This window comes from Cnephaeus nilssonii (genome assembly GCF_951640355.1).
Source record: "Cnephaeus nilssonii genome assembly, chromosome: 14".
NCBI classification, from domain to species: domain Eukaryota; kingdom Metazoa; phylum Chordata; class Mammalia; order Chiroptera; family Vespertilionidae; genus Cnephaeus; species Cnephaeus nilssonii.
In genome coordinates this window covers 7,634,955-7,662,664 of record NC_137085.1, presented here as the reverse complement: position 1 = coordinate 7,662,664, position 27,710 = coordinate 7,634,955, and the positions used below count along the sequence as shown (strand labels likewise).

The following is a 27,710-nucleotide window of genomic DNA, read 5'->3' as shown; positions in this document are numbered from 1 at the left end:
CTGAATGTCACTCAGCGAATTCTGTGCATTTACCTTACTATGTTACTTTTCTTCAACCCTCAGTTTAGTGGCAGCCTTGAAGACCGCAGTTTGTATTCCTACGCAGGGAAATGATCCCTTCTTTTAGTTAATTCATACCCCTCTCTAGGCCTGTTCAAACTCTGGCACCCGTAGAGTGATGGAAGGGCAAAGGTTCAGTTCTTCTCACTGATTCTTACACTTTTCTTCTAGCAGTACTTCAAGCTTGGTCAGAACCTGGTAGATTGGTTTTAAATAAAAAACAATTTAAGGTTAAAAATAACTTAAATATGCATTTGCTGTAGTTTGTTTTCTTTCAGTTGTGACAAACCAATGGCATTTATTTTTTCAGGTCCTAAACATGCAACTTTCGGATGGAGGACAAGGAGATGTCCCTGTCGATGAAAACAAACTCCACGGTAAACCTGATAAAACCTTGCGCTTTTCCCTCTGCAGTGATAATCTGGAAGGAATATCTGAAGGTGAAGGGTTACTTCATTCAAGGAGTTGTGTGATTCAAGTAATGTTTTGTTTTGTGTTCTTTAAAGGAGCCTTATAAATTATAATTATACCATCTGTGCCCCTGACTGAGGAGGCTAATTAAGTTTTCCTCTAATGATCTTGAACAGTTGGCTATAAGATTCGTTCTTGAATAAAATTAAGATTGCAAGAAAAAAAATGTTAGAAAAAGATTGCTAGAGATCTATGGTCATAAAAAATGGAGGTCTGAGTCTTCACTGAGACTTGAATAATACCAAGTTTTGTTTCTCTGACGCTGATACATACCAAAGCGAGTAGAGCTCCTTTAGAGGGATGCGATGCATGTCTGAATGGAAAGAATGGACTCACTAGTGTTTCAGGATGCTGTGTGTACTTCTAACGTTCTGCATATTCACACACTCACACCTTTTATGAAGCAGAAGATAAAATGAAAATAGGAATAAAAAAGAAATTTAAAGGCAAGATTAGGCAGTAAGACTATGTCATTCCATATGCTAGGATCAACTTTTTGTTTTTTTGTTAATCCTCACCTGAGGACATTTTTCCACCCATTGGTTCTTAGAGAGAGTGGAAGGGAGAGGGAGAGACAGAGAGAGAAGCATCCATTGGTTGCCTCCTGCATGCACCCCGCCCGGGGCCCGGGGCCCGGGGATCGAGCCTGGATCAAGCCTGCAACCGAGGTGGTGCCCCTGACTGGAATCAAATCCGAGATCCTTCAGTCTGGGGGCCAACGCTCTACTCACTGAGAAAACCGGCCAGGGCAAGAGCAACTTTTTTAATGAATAAGTTCAACTTTACTAACATTTTAAAAGAAGCATAAAATATAGTAACTTTTTCTTTCCTCTAATTTTTCAAAGCATAAGTAACAGTTTCATTCTAGAAAATGCTAAAAAGAAATGGAATCATTGTAATCTCATCATTCTGTTAATAACAGTTAACATTTTGGTTCATTTGTAGCAAGATTAAGATTGTGCTGTTTTGTAACCTTTTTTTGTTTAACAATATAACAGTAACATTTCCCTTGATGATTTAACATTCTTAAATAACGTGGTGTTTAATGACAGTTTTCTTTCATAGTTTATTTAAACATTATTCTCTGATTAAAGATGTAGATTGCTTCTGCTTTCCACTTATAAGAAGCCCTGAAACAAGCAACCTTAGATGAGTTTTTGAACTTTCCTTAGGATAATTCTCTAGAGGCAAATTACTGGCCTAAAGGGCATATATATATTTTTAAGGTATAAATGCACTACTAAAAGCACTTTAGTCTTTATCTTTAGTGCCTTATCAAGGCATGAAAAATTGCATTTCCACTTACAGTAGAAACATTTCTCTAGGTCCTTCCAATCGCTCCAATTCAGTGTCCTCTCTTGACCTGGAAGGAGAGTCTGTGTCGGAACTGGGAGCAGGACCTTCAGGGAGTAATGGGGCTGACGCTCTGCAGCTACTGGAGCATGAGCAAGGTAAGCTGGAGTGGAACATAGCTGCTCAAGTGGCAAGAACTCCCCTGGTTGCAAGGTGAATGATGTGCTGCCATGTAAGTTGGCTGTTGCAGTGAGAATACATTTGATTATATAATGAGCATTAAACTTGCACTGACTCATAGTTCCTTCAGTTCTTAAAGATATGGTAAGTTGGTAAGTGAATTCTTTAGACTTAAATTACATAGAATAACCAAAATGAATTGCTTGAATTCTGTAATATTAAAATTTTCAGAGATATAAATATAAAACCTGAGGGCTCAAGGTATCTGGAATAGGGAGAGAATGGTACACAAATGATTAGAAGTATCATAAGAGTGCTGTGGCAGTTCTGAATGCGAGACACAGTGGTTGAAAGTGTAGGAAAAGCTTATTGGAAGAAAATATTAGCCTTAAAGCCTGATTGGCATTGCACAGGCAGAAACTGGAGATCAGGCATTCTAGGTGAAGGCATAGTATAAGCAAGCCAGAGAGGTGGCAAACCAAGTCCTTATTCAGGAACTCCCAAGGAGGGGACTGGTATGAGGTAAGGATTGAACAACAGCTGGGTCCCTGTTGTGCTTTAGGAAGATTAATTTGAAAAGGGCCTTTGGATTTATTTAAAGATCCCTGGTGTCCTTCCGGGGAGTGTGGAGGGCATATGCCCTCAACTGGGTTTGAGACTGATTCTTAGACTTCAGTATGTATAAAAATTACCTGGGGAGTTTTTTAAAAAGCCATTTTCCATGTCTCATTTCTAGAAATCCTGATTCAGTCCATTTTAGAGAGGAAAAGAGCATTACCAGTTGGGGTATGTGTGGCTTGAATAAAAGCAATGGTATATTTTACTGGTAATTTGTCATTGTATTAATTAGGATTAAATTTTCTACAAATAACAGAGGAAGAAAACCAAAATAATATTAGTTTACAACAGAAAGTTTTGAAAGACTGTCACTTGCTTAACAGGCCCTCTAGATCATTCGGATGTAGGGGCTTGGCAGCGTACATGTTGTGAACACTAGATTTAAGACATGAATTGTAGACTGCTTCTAATTAGTCAAGGGAAGAGAGAAAACTAGTCTAATGAAAAATATTTTTTTTTAGTATAGGTTTATCAGGAATTATTGCCACAATGTTATGTAGCATACCACCTCAAAATTTAGTGACTTAAAACAATAAACATTTATTTTTCTGTCAAGTCAATGGGTCAGCTGGGGGGTGGTTCTGCTTTGGACTGGGCTCACTCATGCATCTGCAGTCACCAGTGGCGAGTAGGGAGCTCTGCCAGTCTGCGCTGGGGGTCAGGGGGAGCTGGCTGGTCTAGTCTGACCTTTGCATTGCTCCAGTGTGGCCTCTCATCCTCCAGCTGGTAGCTTAAGTGTGTTCTCCTGAGAGAAGCAGGGTGAGAGAGAGAGCAGAAGTTTATAATGTTGCTTGAGGCCTAGCCTCACCACTGATGACACATTTCCTCCATACCCTTTTGACCAATGCAAGTAGCAAGGCCTCTGCAGATTCAGAGAGAGGGGAATATATCCCGATTCTTAATGAAAGTCACATTACAGAGGTTGAGGATACAATCGTATCGATGGCCCCAGTTAATCTACCAGAGGGGGAATACATATACTGGGCTCAGTTCACAGAGGGAAAGCCCACATCTGTGGGGGAATAATTCAGTGTTTTTTGGTACTATGTACCTCATGTTAATTATAAAATATGTAAAATGAAGTTCGAAGACATAAAGTTCTTCGAATTTGATTAAGAAATCATAGCTGTGCTACCATTTTTTAAGTGCTTACTTTTGTTTCTGATAGCCACCACACAGGATAATCTTGATGATAAGCTGAGGAAGTTTGAAATCCGTGACATGATGGGACTGACGGATGACAGGGACATATCAGAAACAGTGAGTGAGACCTGGAGCACAGATGTCTTGGGAAGTGATTTTGACCCTAACATTGACGAAGATCGTTTGCAAGAAATTGCAGGTAATTGTTATTGAATGTCTCTGGAATACGGCTGTTTAGTTATTCACGTCCGCCACCCTTCATGGGAGGGAACTTCAGTGCTCTGACAAACGTGGTGTGTGTGTTAGCCCTGACTGGGAAACTGAGACAGCTGCATATAGCCAGGCATTTGTGTATTTTTTCTTTACTTAAATATAGGTATGTTTTTTTCCTGTCTACATTTAACTTCACCCCCAACCCCCAAAAGAGAAAAACCAGTCTTTTGAATTAGCTTCTCGTCTAGTCTTGTTCGTAGGGCATAGTATATGTTCTTAGTCTATAATTAGGACGTTCTTTAGAGACTAAACGCCTACCTTAAAATGAAAATTTGGACAGATTATAGCCATAAAATCTTTCGGAATAATATGATACTAGAGTCTAAAAATTGAGTTTACTTCTGGAAGGATTAATACAGTTCCAAAAAGTAACTAGCTTTTTTAAAGTATATTTTTATTGATTTCAGAGAAGGGAGAGAGAGAGATAGAAACATCAATGATGAGAATCATTGATCGGCTGCCTCCTGTACGCCCCGCACTGGGGATTGAGCCCACAACCTGGGCATGTGCCCTTGACCCGAATCAAACCTGGTACCCTTTAGTCCGCAGGCTGACACTCTATCCACTGAGCCAAACCGGTGAGGGCGGAAAAATAACTAGTTTTGTCTTTTTTTACATCAAGTTTATTGATGCACAGTTTACAAACATTAAAATTCATCCTTCTGTGAGTTCTGAAAGATTCATACGGTCTTGTCACCACTTTCTTCATTTTTTAAAAAATCATTTCAAACAAGTACAAGAGAGAATAGTGTTATAAACTTTGTGTACCCATCAATCAGCTCCGACAGTTACTCATACACATGGCTAGTTTGTTTCATCTCCTCTCCCACCCACTGCCCTTTATCCCCTCCCCCATTATGTTCAAACATTATATTTATAATTATAATTATGTCATGGGGGTAGGGGCAGGGTGGAGGGGGTTAATGGGGGGGAAAGGGGACATTTATAATACTTTCAACAATAAAGATAAATTTTTAAAAATTATCTGCCAGCCAGGGCAGAACTTTAGTATTTTTAACACAGGTGTACAGTAATGTTTAATCCTGTATGTACTTTTAAGTAGTGTAAATAGATTTCTTAATTGGTTTCTATATTACTTTGTTCCAGATGCTAAGTATTTAGTATTTTTTTCTGGCAGTAAGCTGTATTTCAGCAATGAGCTGTATTTGCAGTTAAACAGGTACTATAGAGGCAGTGTGTTTTCCTGCAAATACATTTTATTGCTCTGAATATGTGGCTAATGTGCCAGAAGAGAACATACTTCGGCCAGTGTAACTTGATGTGGTTAAATGTCTCTGAGTGGTTTTAATCCTTGTAGGACTATAAATTTGAGAGAGCTATTAGGAACACACATAAAATCTGCTGAAAAACCAAGGTGAAAGCTAGTTGAAATGACTTGATTCAACAATGTGTTTTCTCTACGGAGAGTTCAAGGTGCACAGGAGGCAAAGGATGAAAAAGAGCTCGAGTCACTGTGACCACAGTGGGAAATGTGCGTTTTTAGTGGTGTTATTGATTGAAATTGCTCTTACCTTGGCTCCTTTCTTGTGGCTAGAGTAGAGAGGTTTTGTGAGGGTTAGTGTTTGGCTTTTCTCCGTTATCATTGCTCTCCATCAGGACCTTTGTTAACCCTTTGCTCCCCACTGGTTATACAGGTGCAGCAGCAGAGAACATGTTAGGCAGTTTACTGTGCCTGCCAGGGTCAGGGTCAGTGCTTCTTGACCCCTGCACTGGTTCTACCATATCAGAGACAACAAGCGAAGCTTGGAGTGTAGAGGTTTTGCCAAGTGACTCAGGTTAGTATGCTGTCATTTGCATTTTGATTTGCACAGACGTTTTAAATGTAAGGTATTCTAATTTCTGTATTATGGACATTTTGTCAGATATACATTTGACAAGTATGAGGCAATGCAATTGCTAAGAATTTCACATGGGAAATTAGTATAAGGCATTTTCTTTCATCAAGAAAAAATGCAGTTTTGAATGGCCTGGGCTAAGATGGCAGGTGCTTTCTGACTGTTCAGTTCTTTTGGAAGCAACTGTTAGTAACTCATCAGGGTTCTGTGTGGATTGAGTCCAGCCTCTCCCAGGAACTCAACACAAAATAGGAACCCTGAGTGGTTGGATACCTGGTAAGCATGTTTAGATTTACATGGGGAGAACTTGACCCTTTAAAAGATATCGAATGTATTTTTGAAATGTGCTGAAATTCAGACTCTGGAGTGCTGCAAATTATTTTGTGCAGAATTATTATAAATGTATATGAAGTGTTTTGTACTTCGTTTTTTCTTATGTATTGCATTTCTACTCGCCCCCCCCCCCCCGATTATGAAGATAAATCTTTGCCTTCAACTAAATGTCGACTACCAGAATGCAAATATAAATAACTATGCCTGAATTACATTCTGTCTGATCTGCTTGGCTCAAGAATAATAAAGTGATCCTATATGTGTTGAATAACGTTAACATACTCAGACATGCTAACCTTACATAAGGAGCCAGTAGGATTGGCTCACTACCTGTTGAGCATCCATAGGAGTTGTTTTTTAGAAAGTGGTTGATTTAATGCTAGGTTATTTCATATTCTCTTGTTTAGTTGACTTGCTAACCAAGAACACATACTATGAGATTAGTGACCTGGAAGAAGTTTTCATTTTTACACAACTAACTGGCCTAGATTGGGGCTGAAAATAACAACCTTGACTTTCTTAACACTTGATCTACTAACTTTGCTAACTGGCCCAGACTTAGAAATCTATTTACACTGGTTTCATTCATGCCCTGGTAGCTTTCATCATCTGGGTCACAAGCTAAAACTGGCATGCTAACAATCACTAATGTGACACCTCACGTCTTCTGTTTAGAGGCCCCAGATCTAAAGCAGGAGGAGCGTCTGCAGGAATTGGAGAGCTGTTCGGGACTGGGTAGCACATCTGATGATACGGATGTCAGGGAGGTCAGTTCCCGCCCCAGCACACCAGGCCTCAGTGTTGTGTCGGGTATGTCTGTCTTGTTTTAAGGAATAAGGATCTCAAGGTGTGTTCCCACATCTCCATTTACAAAGTTGATAGCAAAGAAATAGGTTTTATTTAAGAGCTGAGTAATTTTTAGGAAACAAAATTATTTTTATGGGCCCTTGAATCTGAGAATTTAATGTGTAGCTTTATAGAGCCTGTTGAAGTAACTGGCAAACAGTCTGGATGTGTTCCCTCTACTGCTCTGTCTGTTCTTGGTAGCTCCGTTACTGTGTTTAGATAGCACATGGTAATTCTGGTTATGTTGCACAAGTCCAGGCAAATGTATTTAAGCAATAACTCACATGTTTAGAAGTAGGGCACAAAAATTTGAGAATATTTATATTTCTCCAAATCTCATATACTTTTTGTGTGGTTATTTTATTCTTCTTGCTGTTTATTTTTTGCTTTCTTTTTTTAAAGGCATAAGTGCAACCTCTGAGGATATTCCCAATAAGATTGAAGACCTGAGATCTGAGTGCAGCTCTGACTTTGGGGGTAAAGATTCTGTCACTAGTCCAGACATGGATGAAGTAACTCATGGTAAGAAGGGAAAATGAGATGACTTTTTAAACAGTCACATTCATGGTGAAACTGGCAATCTTACACATTGCTGGTGATGATATCAACTGTTATAACACTTTGGGGCATAATTTGGCAATACGTATGTAAGGCCTTAAAAGTTCACATACCAGATTTGGTCCACGTTAGGAATCAGTCATAAGGAAATAGTTCCATGTATGGAGAAAGTCTTATGCACAGAGATGTTCTTCATAACATTATTATTTGCAAATAATTTAGAAATAACCTAATCATTAAAAACCAGAATGGCTAAATGAATTTTGATATAACCACTTATTAGAATTTATGTAGTTATTTTTACATTGGGGATCAAGCCCGAAACCCAGGCATGTACCCTGACTGGGAATCGAATCGTGACCTCCTGGTTTATAGGTCAACGCTCAACCACTGACCCATCCAGCCAGGAAGTAGTATTCATATTAATATGAGTTATTTAATAAATTGTCACTTGCTGAGAGCAGTATTAGAATTTCACATTTTCCAACTTTTTGTTTATACTCCTTCTGTAGGTAGTGTTGCCCCTCTTTGTATAGGCAGAAGCTGAGGCTCAGGGAAGTTGTGACATTCTGAAAATTTTGAAGATTTACATCTGCCTCTGTGACCTTTGCATTAACTATGATATAATTTGGCCATCAAAAGTAGCAGGCAGATAGATGATAGACCACTTAAATGTAATTAAAACCCATATATGTAGAAAAAACATAAAATGAATTTGGAGTAATCAGAATTTGATCTTTAGTAGATTCTTCTTTTTTCCTTATATGCCACTCAAGCTCTAATTGATGAAAAAAGTTTGAAAAGTGTGGAAAATGTCAAAACCATTTTCACTGTTGAAACTCTCATTGAGTCCTGAGTTCTGACTTGGTCTCACTGTTTTGTCTGTTTTAGGCGCCCACCACCTGACCTCTCCCCCTTCTCAATCAGAGTCTCTGCTCGCCATGTTTGACCCACTGTCTTCACATGAAGGTAAACTAGTCAAGTGAACTTTTAAAAAATTGAGATGTAATTGACATATAGTATTATATTCGTTTCAAGGGTACAACATAATGATTCAATATTTGTAAATATTGTGAAATGATCATCAAGTGAGCTTTTTGACTCTTGTCTTATCAGAGTCAGAAGTAGGCAACCAAAGCCCATTGTTAATAATGCCTTGGTTAGATCAGTTGTGTTTCAGTTGCAAACTTTTCCCCCTGTGTTCCAGGGGCTTCTGCTGTGGTAAGGCCAAAAGTTCACTATGCCAGGCCTTCGCATCCACCACCAGATCCTCCGATCCTGGAAGGAGCTGTGGGAGGAAATGAGGCCAGGCTGCCAAATTTTGGTTCCCATGGTTTAACTCCAGCCGAAATGGAGGCATTCAAGCAGCGGCATTCTTACCCTGAGAGATTAGTTCGCAGCAGGAGCTCAGACATAGTATCTTCCGTCCGGAGACCCATGAGTGACCCCAGCTGGAACCGCCGCCCAGGGAATGAAGAGCGAGAGCTCCCTCCAGCTGCAGCCATTGGTGCTACCTCTTTGGTGGCTGCACCTCATTCGTCATCTTCATCCCCGAGTAAGGACTCCTCAAGAGGAGAGGTATGGGACACAGGCCACGGAGAATTTGCTGATGTGGTCAGCTTTAATGTCTGTCTGCCTAATTCTCTTAATATCTGAAATTAACATGGATTATATACATCTAGGGTTAAGAATGGACAGTAGTCATCATTAACACTTTAAGCGCCCAGCCTGTTTGGTCTTCCGGGCGGAAAGTATAGCGTCAGTCACCGGTGACTGACAGGGCGCTTAACGTGTTAAAGATGATTTGTCAAGTATATCCACAACCTTATCCGTAGGAAACCTCTAGTACTTTGTTTTTGTAGTGTTGTATCTTGCATTTTTATGATACTTTTAACTTTTTCCAAATAATTTTATATCAAATTTAATTTAAACCTCTAATTTCCTTCTGAGATGGTTAGCTATTATTTTTTTCAATGAGGCATTATTTTTTATTTTGTTCTTCATCAAATTTTTAATTTACTTACTTATTAATTATATTGATGGTCCCATGGTTTTCTGTTTTAGTCAGTGGGTTTGTTACTGTCATTATTTTTGTCCCCAATTTGTTCAGTGGGAGCCCCTTCAAGCTGTCAGAGTTTCTTTTGATATGCTGCCATCATTCTTTGAGTATTTCTTTCCTTTTGGCACAAAATGTTATAAGCTTATATTGTACTGTGTCTGTCCTAGTCCTGGATCAGCCGTTTCTCCAAGGAACCCTTGTTCCTTTTAGTAGAAAATGGTTTTTAGAAACGGAGATCTGGATACTAGGTGTGCTCTTTGCTGTAGGAGTGTTGCTACTCCCAGGATCTCATAGTAGACAAAGCCATGGGGAGAGAGTGTGTGTGAATATACATGTGCATACACACATTTACATGTGTATTTATTTTTATATGTATCTTTCCCTTTATATGTAGAGAACTATGAACGTACACCTATATATTTCATTCTTCTCTAAAAACAATAGTTTATTTCATCTTTCTCCCTTCCCATATTTGTAACTCCCTTCTGCAATAGAAACCCGTTTTCATTATTCTTCATGCATATACTTACTTGATCAGTCCTCATGTATGTAGTCAATATCCCATCCCCACTGCTAAACCGTCGCCCACAGATGCCCTCATCTGTCTCCTTGGGTTCTGACACCTCATCTACAAGGATGCCCTTAGAGAAAATATTTTTAGTTCCAGTTTTGTAGGTGAAGAAACATATTAAATGATTTGTTTAAGGTACATGATTGACTACTGATACGTGGTCTTAATGATAACTGAACATAACTGATGATCAAAACATGAACTTTGAAGTTGGTCAGAATCTAGGCTTGAGTCCCAGCTGTGCCACACACAGGCTATATAACTTTGGGGAAGATGAGTAATAACCTTTTTTAGCCTCATATTTCTCATCTACAGAAAGGGCTTAATAATAGTATTTATATCCTAAGGCTCCTGTGAGGTTTAAATGAGATAACATATATCCTTACACTCAGTGTTTGGCACACAGTACAGACTGGGTTTTATTACTTAACTAGAGGCCCAGTGCACGAAATTCATGCATTTGCAGGGGACCCTCAGCCCGGCCTGTGCCCCTCGCAGTCCGGGAGCCCTGGGGGATGTCCAACTGCTGGCTTAGGCAGTCAGACATCTTTAGCGCTGCTACAGAGGCAGGAGAGGCTTCTGCCACCGCTGCTGCGCTTGCCAGCCATGAGCCCAGCTCAGGGCTTCTGGCTGAGCGGCACTCCCCCTGTGGGAGCGCACTGACCACCAGGGGGCAGCTCCTGCATTGAGCGTCTGCCCCCTGGTGGTCAGTGTGCGTCATAGTGACTGGTTGTTCCACTGTTTGGTCGATTTGCATATTAGCCTTTTATTATATAGGATACTACTGCTACCATCTCTATTACCCTTCTAGACTTGATTTGCATTGCACTTACTCCTAAGACTGTATTAAGTGCCTACTCTATGCTAGGCTCCATTATAGGCTCTGAGTTTACTCACTGATGAGATAGTGCCTACCCTCAAGCAGATCCTTGTCTGGTTTAAAGGTATACTTCCATGTTCCCGAAGCTTCCTCTACAGCAATAGGAACAGTTTTGCTTTTAAGACAAACCTGAGGGGTATTTGTATTTCATAGACTAACTGAAATCCTTTTCGTAGTAATTTGCCTGCTGCCCAACTCCAAATAAATCATCAAACTTTTCCTACAGACTGAAGAACGCAAAGATAGCGATGATGAGAAATCAGACAGGAACAGACCTTGGTGGAGAAAGCGTTTTGTTTCTGCCATGCCTAAAGGTAATTTTATAAAATATTAGAATGCCATATTAGCAACCAGAAGCAAAGCCCCGAAATCTCTCTCCGAGCCCGCATCTCAGCTCCTCTCTCCCTGAGGTTTGCTGGGCTTGTTTCCAGCTGTTTTTGCGCAGGTGGATGCTAAGGCAGAGCTTTAGCTTATTCTTTGCAGGAAGTGGTAGTGGTTTCATAAATGGAAGTCATGAAAGTGGTTGTTTAAATAAAATATCATGTACCCTGATGTTAGACATGTAGGACTTTTGACATATGTATTGCCAGTAATTATTGCAGGAAAAAAGGGACGCTATCAGTAATTAAGCTGAAAATTTGAAATTCATCCTTTACATTCCTGGAATAAATTTAAGTTTTTAATGTTTATGTGCTTTGAGATTGTTTATACCCTGAACATTAGTGAGTGTTTATTTTGGAAGGCAGTTGTATAAAATTGTTTGCTTCTTTTGTGAATAGCCTGGCATCATACTAGTAGACATTGAGATTTGAGTTTGCAAAAGTATCTCTTCCTGAAAGGAGAGATCATCCAGGATTGGAGTTAGGGACTTCTTCCGAAGGCCTCTTCTCAGCCCTGCGGCGCTCGGGAGCTGAGGCGCACCGCCTTCGCCGTACTCCAGCCACTTGAGGACGAGGAGAGCATGGCTCAGAGTTTTGAATGTGTTGTTTCTGAGCGGAGGTTAAGAGGCAGTGGTTTTGATTTAGTCCCAATAGATTCCCGTTAAATCATTCTTCCTGTGGCCAATGACTCTGAACGCTTCTTTAAGAATCTTCAATGCTATTTTAAGAACGATTATCAATTGACACTTGGGATTTCTTAGCTTTTAAACTTTTCACCTTCCTTTCACTTAGAAATGTTGGCACACCAGTTAACTCCAGAATGACTGCTGTCTGCCGAGTAGTGCAGTATGTTGTATGTCACACTACTGACTTTATTTAATTTCCAGCTCCCATACCATTTAGAAAGAAAGAAAAACAAGAAAAAGACAAAGATGATCTGGGGCCTGACAGATTCTCAACACTCACAGGTTTGTAGACCCATGGACTTCCTGGCTCCTTCATTCCCAGAGCACATATTTCATAACACTTTTTCTTGGGTGCCATTAGCGTTGCCTTTTTAGAAGAGTGTGTCTGTGTGTGTACAGTGGGGAGTATGTTCTTCATAGCTCTGTGGTTTCCAGTTGGCGGCCACAGTGAATCTGTGTGCTCTTCCTGTAGACCGCCACCACCATCATCATCCTCATTATCATAACCTCCATTTATGGTGAGGCCCCTGGTCCTGGGCCTCTAGACACACCCTACAATTCGACATCTTAGTGGGATGATGCCACGTAGTGCCTTTTAGGAAAGTGTGGTGATGGTTTTAGCTCTGTGCATGCCATATCTTTGGATCATTGATTGAATAATTTTTGCTAACGTTGATCGTGGAACTCTAAATTTATTTTTATCTGTAGCTCTTGATTATTCAGGATCATAGTGAAATTCTGTTTTACCTAATCATTTCCTTTTTTCATAATAAGGTGTTTGTTCAAACAATATAATAAATTTATAAACTTTACCAATTTTTACAGCTTGAATCAGTTTACCATTGCTCTCTAACCTGAGGAAAATACAACTAGGGTTTGGGTTCTTACCTTATTCAGCATTTGTATTTTTACAGCTTGTTCTTGGCACATTATGATTGAGCACCATGAAAGGAAAGAGTGTGAAAAGTAGTGTTAAGGACTCAGCCTTGAATTTGATAGCTGTGTACTGTAAATTGTATACAGGGAAATTCATTTCTCACCTCTTTTTTTCTTATCTTGATTTGACATTACATTCTAAGTTAAAATGAAGAGTTTTATTTAGAAATGGGATAGGTTTCAAAAGAACATCCTCCTCAAAGCTCAGCATAGTACAGGTAGAATCCCATTATAATGCATGGCATTCTAATGTCTAGTTCTGTTAAATTTAGATGTAATTCCTTGGCCTAGCACACATCCCTGCTTTGATGCATGACTTTCCTGGATAAAGGGTTTTGAACAGCAGGCGCTGTGCTTCCAGGCCACCGTCCCTGCCGAGAGCAGTCAAGCCCCTCTTATTCAGTCAGCCAATACTTGTTGAACATCTGACTCATGCTGGACACTGTGCTAAGTGGCGTGGGTAGTAAGTCAATTCACACATGACCCCTGTTCTTCAGGAACCTACTGTCTGAGACACGTTGGAAAGGCTTCTTTTTGGCAAGATATTTGTGTTTCTTGACCATTTTCCTAGTGTTAGGCCACCACCAAGTTTGCAGAGTGGAATCTCTTCATGAAATCTCGTGTTTTTACAATGTTGAATTGATAATTTTGGAGAAGTTATAAATTATTTTTTACTTGACTTTGGGCAATATATTTTTCTTGGTTCTTGGTTCTTAAACTGGAAGCTAGGTAGAGTACAATAAAATTTTAAATAAAGTATTTCATTTTCTTTCTGTTCAATTCAAGCCATTTAACTTCTCCACTGGTGCAAAAACTTCTACCCAATCCTAACTAATGACCCATTGGAAATTATTAAATCTATTTTAAAATGCTATGAAAGGAAATTTCTTAACAGTCTGCCCATAATACCACCATGCTAACTATTCTTGTGGGGTTTTTTTTCATGTTCTCTCCCAGTCTTTTTTGTGTGTTTGTACATGGCTTTTCATGATTTAATCAGATTATGTATGTAACTGTATTCTTTTAACACATGTTATTTCATAAACCCTCTCCCAGTTTCTACTAGACAGTGATTATTTTTAGTAGTTGTTATTGACTCTACGATAATCTATCATCTGATTTTACTGCAGTGTGAACATTCTCTTGCTTTTGGATATTTAAATTGTACCCAACTTTTACTATGAAAGTACTGCTCACAGCTTCATATATGTAGCATTTTTTGTTTGTTTTCATTATTTTCTTTGGATAAAAATTTTAAGAATGGCATTATAGAAATAAAGTCTATAAGCAACATTATGGCTTCACTATAGTTAGCCAAATTCTGTTGTCCCTTTTTCAAGAGTCTCAACAGCACTGAAAACCAATAGCAAAAAGTACTCCCCCTCCACAAAAAGATTTTGTAACAATAAAGATTTTTCAGTTTACATTTTGAAGATCAGATTACGACGCTGATCTGGCATTCAAATGTCATTATAGCAGAAAGATTACATTACTTTGGAAATCCTCTCTTTACTACAGTTTTACGGAGACAGAAATACAAAATATTATTTTCATGGAAAAAATAAAGAAGAGCCTATGAGCATAAGTACTTAGCCTCTCTATACCTCGATTTCCTTTTCTGTAAAATGGGGTGATAGTAGTACCTCCCTATGGAGTAATTGTGATGATTGGTTGAGATTGCTCATATAAGGTGCTTAGCACAGTTCCTGGCATGTGGTCAGTGCTCAATAAATGGTAGCTGCTATTAACACACACATATATAAAGTCTAGTGACTTTCACGTGATTTTAGACTTTTTTAAAAATGGGATTCTACCAGAATGTGGACATTTATGGTAGCCGCCTGCTTGGCCTAGATCTATCGCAGGAGTTTGCATTTCACTCTGGAACTTTCTGTGTCCCATAGATCTATAGCAGTTCTTTGCTTTGATAACTGTTAATTACCTTGACTACAGGAAAACATTGCAATGTGCTGATTTTGCCGACAGGATGGCAGTCCTGTCAGCAAACAGTGCTGTGCTGTGATTGTGATAAGCTTTTTCTCTGTGCACCCCAGGTACAATTCCAGCACTCCCCAGCAATGTCTAGGTTCTCTGGGAGTGCCTCTGACTCCATTGCATGCACACAAGTGCTCTGTTCCAGCAGCTGCACTGTCATGGTGAGATCCAGTGAGATAGCATATGAAAATCGGAAGTTTTCAAATCTGGTGTAGAGAGAGAAATCCAGGAAGACTGGAGGAAGGCAATTTTTATTATTACTTAAAAGGCTTTAATTCTCAGTTTGAATACTTCTTTGTTCCTTCAGCATGGAGATGTCTGAATAAATGAAGTCTGCATATAAAATTGCATTGTGGGAAGTTCTGTTAGCATGAGTTGCTAATACCAGTGGTTTGAGTGTAAGCACTTTAGAAACCCATCATCCATTCAGTCCGCACTGAACTTTTTGACACTGTCATGTGGAATTCTGGCGATGATGAGAAAGTGGATTTAATTCTCCCAATTCCGTGCTTTGGCAAGGCTCTCAGACCCAGAAATGGGAGGAGTAGGCAGCTGCATGGTGCCTCTTAACACTGAGATATGTGCTCTTTTTAAGTCTTACCTCCTAATCGGCCTTTGGGATTATGCTCCTGGTGTCGTACTAACATCAGAATTGGTACAAACCGAAGGGAGCTAATTCTCTCACTCTCCTTTCCCCGCAGATGATCCCAGCCCTAGACTCAGTGCACAAGTTCAGGCCGCTGAGGACATTCTGGACAAATACAGGAACGCCATTAAGCGAACCAGCCCCAGTGAAGGAGCAATGGGCCACTATGACAATGCAGGTGATAACCGTGGTAAAGATTTGAATAGTAACCTTTGTGTCACAGTGATAAAGATGATCTGAATTAATGGTGCTACTTTTGAATCGCTGTCTGGAAAATATGATATAATTCTCAAAATAAATGCAGAGGAACCAGAAGTATATAAAGCATAACTTGTACGATGCATGTATTTATGCTTGTATGTGCACTGGGAGAAGAGACAGTAAGGGGGAGTCTGGAGAGAGGTGAACTTAGCACAGCTTTTGTTTTGAAAAGTTTTTAAATAACAGAAATGTTGAAAAAATAGTACAGTGCAGGTCCACATTCCCTCTGCCCAGACTTATCAGTGTTAACATTTTCCCACATTTCTCTCTCTCTAGTTTTTCCTAAAGCATTTGAAATTATCTTCTAAGAATAAAGATTTTTTTTCCTGTACAAGCACAGTATCTTTATTACACTAAGGAACTTTTTATTCCTTTTGATTTTATATATGCATATCTTATCTAAATTGATCCGTTAAAAACATAAAAACAAGTGTGGAACCACAGATCTGTCCTGGCTGCATTTGTGAGTTCACCCCCAACTCAATCCTGGGCAGAGGGAGAAGCCCTGGGGAGCCATGGCTCGCCAAGGGGTTTGCAGCTGTCTTCTATGGGAGGATTCCGTGTCCATAAAATGAGGGGTTATGTAAAACGATTTTTGAGACCCCTTTTAGTTCTGTGGTTCAGTGATTCCGATTATGGAGTAGTAATATTTTTTAAAAATATGTTTTTATTGATTTTTTTGAGAGAGAGGAAGGGAGAGGGAAAGAGAGAGAAACATAGATATGAGAGAGAAACATCATTTGATTACCTCCTGCACACACCCCTACAGGGGAACTGATCGAACCCAAAACTGGGGCATATGTCCTGACCAGGAATCAAACTGGCAACCTTTTGGTGCATAGGATGACAACCAACTGAGCCACACCAGCCAAGCCCAGATTGTTGTTATTATTATTATTATTATTACTACTACTACTAGAGGTTTGGTGTATGAATTCATGCACCAGTGGGGTCCCTCGGCCTGGCCTGTGTGATCAGGCCAAAACCGGCTCTCTGACATCCCCCGAGGGGTCCCAGATTGCGAGAGGGCGCAGGCCAAGCTGAGGGACCCCATTGGTGCACGATTGGGGCTGGGGAGGGACGTGGGAGGTTGGCCAGCTGGGGAGGGACCGCAGGAGGGCTCCAGGGCGTGTCCAGCCTGTCTCACTCAGTCCTGATCTGCTGGACCTTAGCAGCAAGCTAACTTACTGGTTGGAGCATCTGCCCCCTGGTGGTCATAGTGACTGGTCGACTGGTCGATTGTCTGCCCCCTGTGGTCAGTGCACACAACAGCGAGTGGTTGAGCGGCCTTAGCATATCACTAGTATATTATGCTTTGATTGGTTGAATAGCCGACCAGACGACCAGACACTTAGTATATTAGGCTTTTATTATATAGGATTATTATTATTAAATAAAGACTTTCATTGTTTTCAATTAGGATTGGTATAAGAAGTAAAATCATTCTCTTCTCAGAAAGTGGTCTCTTGATATATTATCATTGCTATAAATATCTTGTTGTGTAAAGCACAATGCTAATTTATCACTGAGTTGCTCAGAATAACTTCTGGTGCCAGAACATTTCAGATTAAGCTGCTTATTATCCTTTTGGGGGTGGGCTTTGTTTAGAGGTTATGGGTGACGGGGAAAGTGCACACGATTCTCCTCGAGATGAAGCACTGCAAAACATCTCCGCCGACGACCTCCCGGACTCCGCGAGCCAAGCGGCCCACCCTCAGGACTCGGCCTACTCCTACAGGTATTCCTTCTACAGGATTAAGGACTTTGGGGTTGGACTTTTCATCACCATTGCAGTCACTTCAGTCATGTGATTCATTGTGTCACTTAATAAAGGTATAAAGCAGAAAGATAAGAATGAAATGGCTATTTCCTGAGAAGACAGCTTCCTGTGTGGATGTCATATAGCAAAGGCTCGAGTTCAGGGATAAAGGAAAACCTCGTGTGCTCACAGGCACCACATAAGCCATTAAAATGAAACAGGTGGCAGAGCCTCTGCCCGTGTAAAGCTCCCAGCCCTGTGAGAAATGCTGGGGAGCATGAGGGGGGCGTGGGAGCTGGGATCAGCCATCCCATAGACCTGAGGAGCCCTCAGTTTGTCGTCCTCCTGACCCAGATGCCACAGTCACTAATACACGGCCAGTGTTGTTTCACATTTATTCCCCCCAATTAGTTTAAAGAAGACCCTAATACATCATTTTATTTATAAACATTATGAAGCTTTGTAATTTTTTTCCTACAGTAAAATTGGAGGGAGTGGCAGACAATTTTTATGTTTCAGCCATGACTTTACCATTATATATTTTACTAGTAGCCCGTTTGCACGAAGATTCGTGCAATAGACCTTCATTCACCTGGCTGCCTGCACCAGTTTTCTGCCGGCACTGGGGACCCAGGCCTTGGCTGTGGCCACTGCCTTCTGCCTTCTTTCAGGGTCGGGGCTTGGCCCCGGGCTGTGGCCTTGGGCTCGGCCGCACCCAGCGTCCCTGCTACTGATCGCAGGAGCCGACCCCCAGTGGTTTCCTGCGATCAGTGCAGGCTCCCCGCTGGTGCCCAAGGCCGGGAAAGCCTCCGCCCGAGGAAAGCCTCCGCCTTGGGCTGGGCCACACCCAGCGTCCCTGCTATGGATCGTAGGAGCCGACCCCCTGGTTGTTGCCTGCGATCCGTGCAGGCTCCCTGCTGGTGCCCAAGGCTTTCCCGGCCTTGGGCTCCGCCACACCCCAACGTCCCTGCAACGGTTTCCTGGTGGGCGTGGTTGGTGGGCGTGGCTTGGGCGTAGCGAAGGTACGGTCAATTTGCATATTTGTCTATTATAAGGTAAGATGAGACTGCAGAGTGGGTGAATATTACATTTGGTAGGCTTAATCTGTAAGTTACTCATTTTATAGGAAGCAAGCCAATAGGAAAGACTCGGAGCTGCCAGGTGGGTGGACAGTGGGGATCCTGCAGGAGGAGCAGACTTGGCCTGTTCGCTGAGGGGTTTCAGTTCCTTTCTTTGGATGGCAGCTTCGGACATTCTGAGAAGCTCTGGTCCATGCCCTGCGGGGTCAGAAAGGGCCACAGCCACCAGCAGAGGAGAGCATGCTGGTGGCATCTCTCGGGGTGAACAGAGAGCTGCACTGCTGGAGGGCAACACCTTACTGCGGGGCGCTCTACCCTCGGTGGTGGTGGGCGCCGCAGTAGTTGGAAGTTGAAAGGAGCAGCTTTTGGCTCCAGCCACAGAGCAGTAAGAAAGGGTTTCCTGCCAGGTTGTGAGCTGTCTGGTGGCAGGATCAACACTTGTTGAGAGCTGTAGTAGATGGCATTCTGAGTTTGAGGCGTGTCTCCCAGATACGCCTTTCTGACTCTCATAGTGCCTGCTCTCATAGCACATCTTGCCCAGAACACTTTTACGTCCTTGCTCCTCGGGTCACTAGAAAGCCTGTTCCTTTAAGTGAGGTGTCAGTAAGTTTAAAATCTCCTTTGATTGTGACCACTTACAACATTTGATTCCTGAGATAGCATATTAATTTACATAGCAAATGTTCATAAAATGTGATCCTATCTGGAAATAGAAATTAATGAATTTTCAACTCCTTTTTTCAGAGATGCAAAAAAGAAACTGAGGCTTGCTCTTTGCTCTGCGGACTCTGTTGCTTTCCCAGTGCTAAGCCATTCAACAAGGAATGGTTTACCAGACCACTCAGACCCAGAAGGTAAGTTTGCTATATGACCATTTATTTTTTCTTGTATTTGAAGGTTGAACCATATGAAATTGCCAGTATTCAACTGTATTTAAGCTTTATAGCAATTCCATATGGTTTAACTTAATAGATTTATATTAGGATCAGTAACGACACTCGATTACTGCTGATTCATTAAATGTTCAATGTTTGAGAGTGGCAGTTCAGCTTAGTTCTACTGACACGTTGCTAAAGCAGAATCAACATCCCAATGGCTGAGGGATGACATACCCCTTAGGTAAGCACGAGGATTTTCTCAGCAATAACAGAATTCTTGTTTTTTTGTTTTGTTTAGAGAATGAAATTGTATGCTTCTTAAAAGTTCAAATAGCCGAAGCAATTAATTTACAAGATAAGAACTTAATGGCTCAACTGCAGGAAACTATGCGTTGTGTGTGCCGCTTTGATAACAGGACTTGCAGGAAACTGCTGGCCTCTATCGCCGAGGACTACAGGTACCATGCAGCTTTGCTTTAGACCTTGTTTCAGCAGCGAGTATTATCTTCTCGGTCCTTACCTCGGTCCTTACATGGAAGTGCCTGGCTCTGTTCACTGGACGTAGATTCCTGAGGCACACATTTGGCTATTTAGTCTGCCGTGTAGTGATGAATGAGCAGCTCTTACAAACAGAGAAGTACCCTCTTCTTCAGCATTACACAAGGGAGCTTTAGCAGAGGCGGGGCCTGGGTAACGAGGGCATCATTTCGCCTTGGTCGGGGAGAGAGGGAAGACAGCTTCCCTGGACCAGGGAAGCAGGAGCAGGCCCAGGAATGTGCTCCCTCTGTCCCTGGCCAGCCCCTTGCTAGCAGTTGAGGAGAAACACGTAATTTAGACGCTGAGGAAGTGAAGAGGGCTTTGAGGCTGAGGGCACGGGTGCTCTAAGATGCTCACATTTAGAGTGTCTGCCAGTAATTGGTGGCGTGTTTAATGACCTAGTGGTATAGTAACCTGTATTTTGTTCTTATTTCAGTTTTCTCTAGCAATCAGTTTCCTGTTAGGTGCGAGGCCCTACCAGCGTGGAGGCTGTGCTCCATTATAAAATAGGCCAGCAATGTGAGGGACTCAGCCGTGTTCAGTGAGTTAGGTAGCTAAGTGCTCAGCCCAGGAGATGCTGTTCTTCACAGACATGCAGCTCTGTTCTCGAGCTGGCGGCATAATTCGTCTTCCAGACTGTTGTCTGCAGCCTGACATGCTAACGTGTAAAACCAAAACCCCTGAAGTAATCCTTTTTTTTTTTTAAAGAAAAACTAGGACTCTTAGTTTCCAAAGAGAGTGTGCACTGTATATATCTGGTGTCCTACAAAGCATGTTTCCTTTCAGGAAAAGGGCCCCCTACATTGCTTATCTCACCCGCTGTCGACAAGGACTGCAGACCACGCAGGCTCACCTGGAAAGGCTGCTGCAGAGGGTGCTGCGGGACAAGGAGGTGGCCAATCGATACTTTACCACCGTCTGTGTGAGGTTGCTGCTTGAGAGCAAAGAAAAGAAGATCAGGGAGTTCATCCAAGGTAACTGGAGACGTTAAATTGAGCATCTCTTCGGCCACAGCATTGGGAAGATTTGGACATTTTTGTTTTGCTAGTTTGTTTGAATTCCTACATGTCTAAGAGCAGCAGTTCCTTAAGTTCCCAGTTATTTTATGGTCTCTTGATAAATAAATTTTATTTTTATTGGTTTGAATATCTGTAGTTTATTTAAAAATGGATATAATTGGTAAAGTTTTGGATCCACACAATTTTTTCTCAATTTTTAAACCTAAGCATATAATTTTTATAACACACTCCTTATTCTTAAACTTTTATCTTACCTTTCTCCTGACTTTAATGATTTGGCCACATATTCTCCTAAAATAAATCATGCCCAGACACTTTTGGCTCTAAGAGCACAGTATCTGCATAGCTAGTGATTAAAGTTATTTCTACAATTTCCTTTTTAAAATTATTCAGATAGTGTATGTTTAAAATTATTATTTTGCATTGGAGACTTTCAGAAACTCACAGCAGCTGATGATAAAACTGCTCAGGTAGAAGATTTCCTGCAGTTCCTCTATGGCGCGATGGCCCAGGACGTCATCTGGCAAAATGCGAGCGAGGAGCAGCTTCAGGACGCTCAGCTGGCCATCGAGCGAAGCGTGATGAATCGCATTTTCAAGCTTGCTTTCTACCCCAATCAGGATGGGGACATACTCCGTGACCAGTGAGTGCTCTCGGGGTAGTGCCTGTGTTGGACCACGTAGGGGGATGTCAGCTAGCCCATACGTTAGAGGAGCTATACGTAAGAGCGGAATCTAATGGAGAACTGCATGTTGTTACCGTTGTCCACCCGTCAGAATACAGTAGCGAAAAGGACGCTGTCCCCTGTTTTCGGGGATGTGGGGACTCAGGCTGAAGGGTGCGCACATTGGGCTGGCCTTTCTGGAAGGCACTGCTGTTTGCCTGGATTTAGCATTTTTGTTTTTCCTCTTCTGCATTTTCTTCTTTTTTTTTTTTAGAATGGATCTCTTGTCCGTTTAAAAAATTTTTTTAAATTGATTTCAGAGAGGAAAAGAGAGGAAGAGATAGAAACATCAAAGATGAGAAAGAATCATTGATCGGAGCTGCCTCCTGCACATCCCCTACTGGGGATCGAGCCCACAACCTGGGCATGTGCCCTGACCGGGAATGGAACCGGGTCTCTTCGCTCATGGGTCTATGCTAAACCACGGAGCCACACCGGCCGGACCTCCCCTGCATTCTCTTGAGCAGGGGTCCTCAAACTACGGCCCGCGGGCCACATGCGGCCCGCCGAGGACATTTATCCGGCCCGCCAGATGTTTTTGCCGCTGCTGCCTGTCCTGCTTAGCAGCCGACTCGTCCCGGGCCCGCAGTGCGCATGTGTGGAATGTGCGCCGCACTCTCCGACTCCCCTCCTTCTCTCGGAGGGACAGTGAACTGGCCCCCTGTTTAAAAAGTTTGAGGACCCCTGCGAATCTTGAGCATTGCTTTACAACCCGTTTCTCCCTCAAGCCCGTTGAGGTGCCCACTGTGCTCCCTAGCTGTAGCAGTGACTGAATGCGCCAGGGACTCTCAAGGGTCCTGTAATAGCATCTCAGGGGGGTCATAGGTGGTTTTTGTAAGTTTTTATTTTTTCATGGAAGTTTTAAGATATTGCATGTATATTTGGGAGCATTCACTTTCCTCTGAATGGTTTAGGATCGTCCCAGCCTGCCTCTCACTCATTCATAGTCTCAGAGGCTGTTAGCCCACCCCGAGCCCCTGTCCTTAATACACCAAGTGGGACCTGTTTTCTCTCCAGAGCACCAGTCTTTGGCTTCCAGCGTGGGGTAAGGAATAGGGACATTCAAACTGTGTTGGCTGCAAAGAGCACTTTGAAGCAGGGGGTGCCTGCCTTCTCCTCCCCGGCATCTCTGCAGGTGTTACAGAGGGAGAGCTCACGTCCTCTGGAAAGAACACCAGCAGTGGGAATGCTGGTTTAATTAAACCTTCGCCTGTTTAAGCCGAATTACTCTCCCCTGTGAAATGAGAGATTGTTTGTTGAGTCCCTTCTCCATCTAAGCATCGTTGGCTTCTGGCTTTAGATCCTCTACCTCGTGACAGCCTGGTTGCTAATCAGTGTAGCCTGGTTGCTAATTAGTGTGTCAGGCAGTTTGTGGGCTGAGCGCTCCTCTCTTCCTTGAATGCTGTCTGGTCTGGGCAAGAAGGACTTCTGACTGCATCCCCTCGCTCACTCAGCATTTCTGAGCAGATCCTGTAAAAATGTGACTTTTTAACAAGATAATACCTACAGCTAAGATAGGGTCTCAACTGTAGTTGTAATCTATATCTAGAACTAAGTCTAAAACAGTTCAAGTGTTTTAAAGAATCAGTTATGACACTGTGTGCCTTACTTTCTGACATGTATTTACATATTTGTTTTGCGGGGTTTCCAGGGTTCTTCATGAACATATCCAGAGATTGTCGAAAGTGGTGACTGCCAACCACAGAGCGCTTCAGATCCCGGAGGTAACGCAGGGTTACAGCCCGGGAGGCGTTGGCAATTAGATCTGCACTCTGTACCGTGTGCATGTTGCCAGTTTTTCAAGGAAACAGAATATAATACAATATGTAACACTGTTTGCGTTAGAGGAGCTTCAGTCTAACGGAAGTTCTTGAAGATACTCTGGGGATTAAAAGTCCTGGCGAGGAAGCGACCTGGGTGGAGGAGAGGGCGAGCCAGGCCTCCGGGCTGCAGAAACCGCTGCTCCGGGGATTAGTTGCACCGGAATATGACGCCAACTTACCTTTTAGTTATTGATGATAGAGTTTTTACCTGCCATACATACAGTTCTTACAAAACAAGGAAATTTCATGTATGTGAGCTTTCTGGTTGTTTCATTAAAATCTCCACTAATGGAGCATTGATTAGCATAAAATTTTTGTCTTTGATTTTTTTGAATCCTTTATTTCTAAAACTACTGCAGCAAAGACACATTAATTTATAAATTGCTTTCTTTTAAAAGTAGCTTGTTTGTGCTTTTGGAATCAGCTGCTACAGTAGAGAAGCTCCATCCTAGCTATTTAAGAAAGATGGAAATTGTATGAATTCTAGATTCTGTGTTACTGTATGCCATTTCCTCCACGAGAGAATATCTAAGTTTTTTTTACTTTAAAATGCAAAGCAAATTATTTTAAAATTAAGCTTCAATCTTCAGTGGAAGGTGAAGGAACTGAGATCTTGTTTTACCGAAGAAAGGGAAAGGCAACACGCGCCCCCTGCCTCTTGACCGGCGGGTGCTGTGGCGGGTGCTGTGGTCGCTGTCTGTGGTTGCGGGCAGATTAAAGACCTGCCTGCCTGTCTGTGGTCTCCCTTAGGTTTATCTTCGGGAGGCGCCGTGGCCATCTGCGCAGTCAGAGATCAGAACCATCAGCGCTTACAAGACGCCGCGGGACAAGGTGCAGTGCATCCTGAGGATGTGCTCCACCATCATGAACCTGCTGAGCCTGGCCAACGAGGACTCTGTCCCCGGGGCGGACGACTTCGTCCCTGTGCTGGTGTTTGTGCTGATAAAGGTGGGCCCTCCCCACTGCTTGTGAGACAGGTTCATCTGGCATCGAGCACGTTGGGGCACACGTGCCCCAGGGTGTTAGACACGTGGCTCTTCCCAGGCCTCGAGCTCTGTGTGTCCAGAAAGAAAGTGTCTAGCGTCAGGGGTTGTTCTGTCCAGAAGTCAGGGTTTTCAGGAGAAAGGGCGGGAGGATCAGATTCCTAGAAGAGCGTTTTGAAGCAGGGCCCAAAGTCCTTGGTTGGGGCTCAGTGTATAACTACGAGTGAAAGAAAAATTGAGCTTTTACATCTTCTTTCACCCTGGTTTTTTATAGTACTTGTCACATAAACTACTAAATTTGCCAATTATCTCTCTCCTCCTTTGGCCTCTTATTTTGTAATTGTACCATATTATTTCAAAAAGCCCTGCCAGCCCCAGCTAGTTTGGCTCAGTGGATAGAGCATCAGCCTGTGGACTGAAGGGTCCCGGCTTTGATTCCAGTCAAGGGACATACCTCAGGTGCAAGCTTGATCCTTGGCCGGCATGTGGGCCAACCAATCAATGTGTCTCTCTCACATTGATGTTTCTCTCTGTCTCTCTCCCTTTCCCACTTTCTCTAAAAATCAATGGAAAAATATCCTCAGGTGAGGATTATCAACAACAAAAAACCCTGACATATTTTGTCCTTAAAATTGAAATTTCATCATCTAAACAATAACATTGAATAGTTATTTTGAACGTTTTGGGGGAACCATGTGGTTTGGGTGCATCACTCATGTGTTCCAGTCAGCTTGCCCATCTGTTGATGTCTAAGGTATGCCTGACACCTCTCTCACGCATTCTTAATGCGTGCAGTATTTCTGCAGCCTCAGCTCTGAGTCAGAAACCCCAGGAGCAGTGTGTGTGGCCTTCCTAACTCCTCCCGTGGGCCCTGCTCTTCTCTGTTCCCTGTGAGAACCGGTGTCAGCTGGCTTTAAGGAACAGGCCTTGGCTCGTTTCCTAACCACCTCACACCCCTGTGTCCTTTCTCGCCACGTGAAGGTGGAAAGCAGGTTCCTGTGTTACCTCCTGCAGCAGAGGGCATGTTATCTTTTTAGTGTTTTCTTTCTCAGCTGCTTCTACCTGCACTTACCACCCAGCTATCACCCAGTTTGCCTGCAGCATTTATTTCCCTCCGAACACTCTGGAAGCCTGGGATACTGAGTAGGTCCACTGGTGGTTCAGCCTCCTTAGGGGCCAGTGGGGTTCAGTGACCTGCAAGCATAGAAAGCTCGGGGCAGTTCAGCTCGGACTAGGACCCACTCGCCTCTGCAGTGCGCTGTTGCTGCTCACAGTGGCGAGGCTTTACGGAATAGTTCCAGAAAGGGAACTCGGGGGGTGCTTTCAGAAGGACTGGTGTCTCTTTCAGAGACAAACATTTGAGAATATTAAAAGATTTTTGCAGAGCTGTACGTCTGACCAATTGACTCTATTATTTCTCATTTCTCTAGGCAAACCCACCCTGTTTGCTGTCCACTGTCCAGTATATCAGTAGCTTCTATGCCAGCTGTCTGTCCGGAGAGGAGTCCTACTGGTGGATGCAGTTCACAGCGGCGGTGGAATTCATTAAAACTATCGATGACCGAAAGTGACCAGGACCCAGGCCAGCCAGGCAGCAGACTGTTCGGCCGGCAGACCAACCTCTAGGAAAACGTGCCAGCTGCTCTGCGGGCGGGAGCTTGTTTTGTATGATATTGTACAGCATCCAGACATTTTAAATCGATCTTTACTAAACAGATTAATGCGCTAACAAGCAGGTTCTCTTTCCTTCGGGCTCTTCTTTCTGAATTGCATATTGTCCTTTCTTGTCCCCGGGTAGAGAATAGTACTGCAAAAAGGGACCACATTTTTCAGGTATTTGAAATACTAAGACCTCCTAGGAACAAAGCAGAACCTCCTAGAACATTTTTAGATCTCCGTTCCCGGATACTCATTTTTTCCTTTTATTGAACAAAAAAGAACATACACGCCTTTCAGGATGCTGTGTGACCCTCTAGGGGTCCAGTGGAGGGAACGGGCGCTGCCCTGAGGGTTAAAGGTGACTTCGTGGCATTATCTATACATACACTCACCTACACTGAGAGCTAAGAAGGAAATGTAAATATAATATATATTTATATTTGATGTAATATGGACATCTTCAGATTCTAATAAACAAGGAATATTGCTGATAGTAGATTGTGATGTACCCTCTTGTGAAATGGTTTCCTTGACAAAACTTAAGCTGAGCTTAAAATCAGAAAACAAAAAAATATGCAGAAATATTTATTAAAGTGTAATACAGTTTATTGAACTTTCTAGGTGTGGGGTTTGATGCCCAGGGCTGCCTTTGGTGAGAGGTATCCGTCATGAGTAAGTCGCCCAGACATTTCTCCCTGCACATCTCCGAGCTCAGGAGGAGAGATCTCTAACCGCCATACACTGCATCCAAAGGAGCAGTTGTGTCTAACACTTCACTGTGGTACTTCTCATCTGAAATACGAAACATCGCATAGAAACCCCCAATGGAACTCCTTACCACCCTTTCATTGCCATATATTTTTGATGATTCACATTGAATGCACAGACCAGGAATTCAGTGAATGTCATTTTTTAAAACAACTAATTTGTATTGTCTGCTCTAGTGATCCAAGCTTTATTAGTGATAAGCTATTTTAACCAACCATACAATTCTTACAGAAATCATCTATTTTGGCTGGTTTCTGTGCCTTTATTCCCTCTTCTGAAGAAAAGTATGTGTTTTGAGATTTTGTTTTGATTGTATTTTGATAATTAATCAGGAGTTGGTTTTAGTGTCTGAGAAATTGGCCAAGGAGGCACACCAGAGCTTTAAGCACAATTCTTGTAGCTGGTCACCACCGACTGGCTTCACTTTGTATGTTTC

The 27,710-nt window shown here is 42.4% G+C and overlaps 1 protein-coding gene across 7 annotated transcripts in view; it reads left to right on the top strand.

The window, feature by feature from the left end:
* The window catches only part of GAPVD1 (GTPase activating protein and VPS9 domains 1), a 56,315-nt gene extending 29,313 nt beyond the window's left edge, over positions 1 to 27,002 (top strand). For 4 of the 7 annotated variants that reach the window (XM_079789763.1, XM_079789766.1, XM_079789764.1 and 1 more), the window contains 19 exons: positions 371 to 500; positions 1,857 to 1,982; positions 3,791 to 3,964; positions 5,694 to 5,834; positions 6,903 to 7,037; positions 7,476 to 7,595; positions 8,523 to 8,600; positions 8,839 to 9,209; positions 11,368 to 11,455; positions 12,409 to 12,489; positions 15,840 to 15,962; positions 17,654 to 17,783; positions 19,628 to 19,737; positions 20,060 to 20,219; positions 21,085 to 21,272; positions 21,747 to 21,960; positions 23,693 to 23,765; positions 24,615 to 24,812; positions 26,278 to 27,002. In XM_079789763.1, coding sequence (XP_079645889.1) covers positions 371 to 500; positions 1,857 to 1,982; positions 3,791 to 3,964; positions 5,694 to 5,834; positions 6,903 to 7,037; positions 7,476 to 7,595; positions 8,523 to 8,600; positions 8,839 to 9,209; positions 11,368 to 11,455; positions 12,409 to 12,489; positions 15,840 to 15,962; positions 17,654 to 17,783; positions 19,628 to 19,737; positions 20,060 to 20,219; positions 21,085 to 21,272; positions 21,747 to 21,960; positions 23,693 to 23,765; positions 24,615 to 24,812; positions 26,278 to 26,418 — 2,781 coding nt within the window. In that variant the 3' untranslated portion in view covers positions 26,419 to 27,002. The remainder of the gene's footprint in view (positions 1 to 370; positions 501 to 1,856; positions 1,983 to 3,790; positions 3,965 to 5,693; positions 5,835 to 6,902; positions 7,038 to 7,475; positions 7,596 to 8,522; positions 8,601 to 8,838; positions 9,210 to 11,367; positions 11,456 to 12,408; positions 12,490 to 15,839; positions 15,963 to 17,653; positions 17,784 to 19,627; positions 19,738 to 20,059; positions 20,220 to 21,084; positions 21,273 to 21,746; positions 21,961 to 23,692; positions 23,766 to 24,614; positions 24,813 to 26,277) is intronic. The other 3 variants (XM_079789767.1, XM_079789769.1, XM_079789768.1) reach the window with 3 other exon arrangements.
* Positions 27,003 to 27,710: the final 708 nt, after the last annotated feature.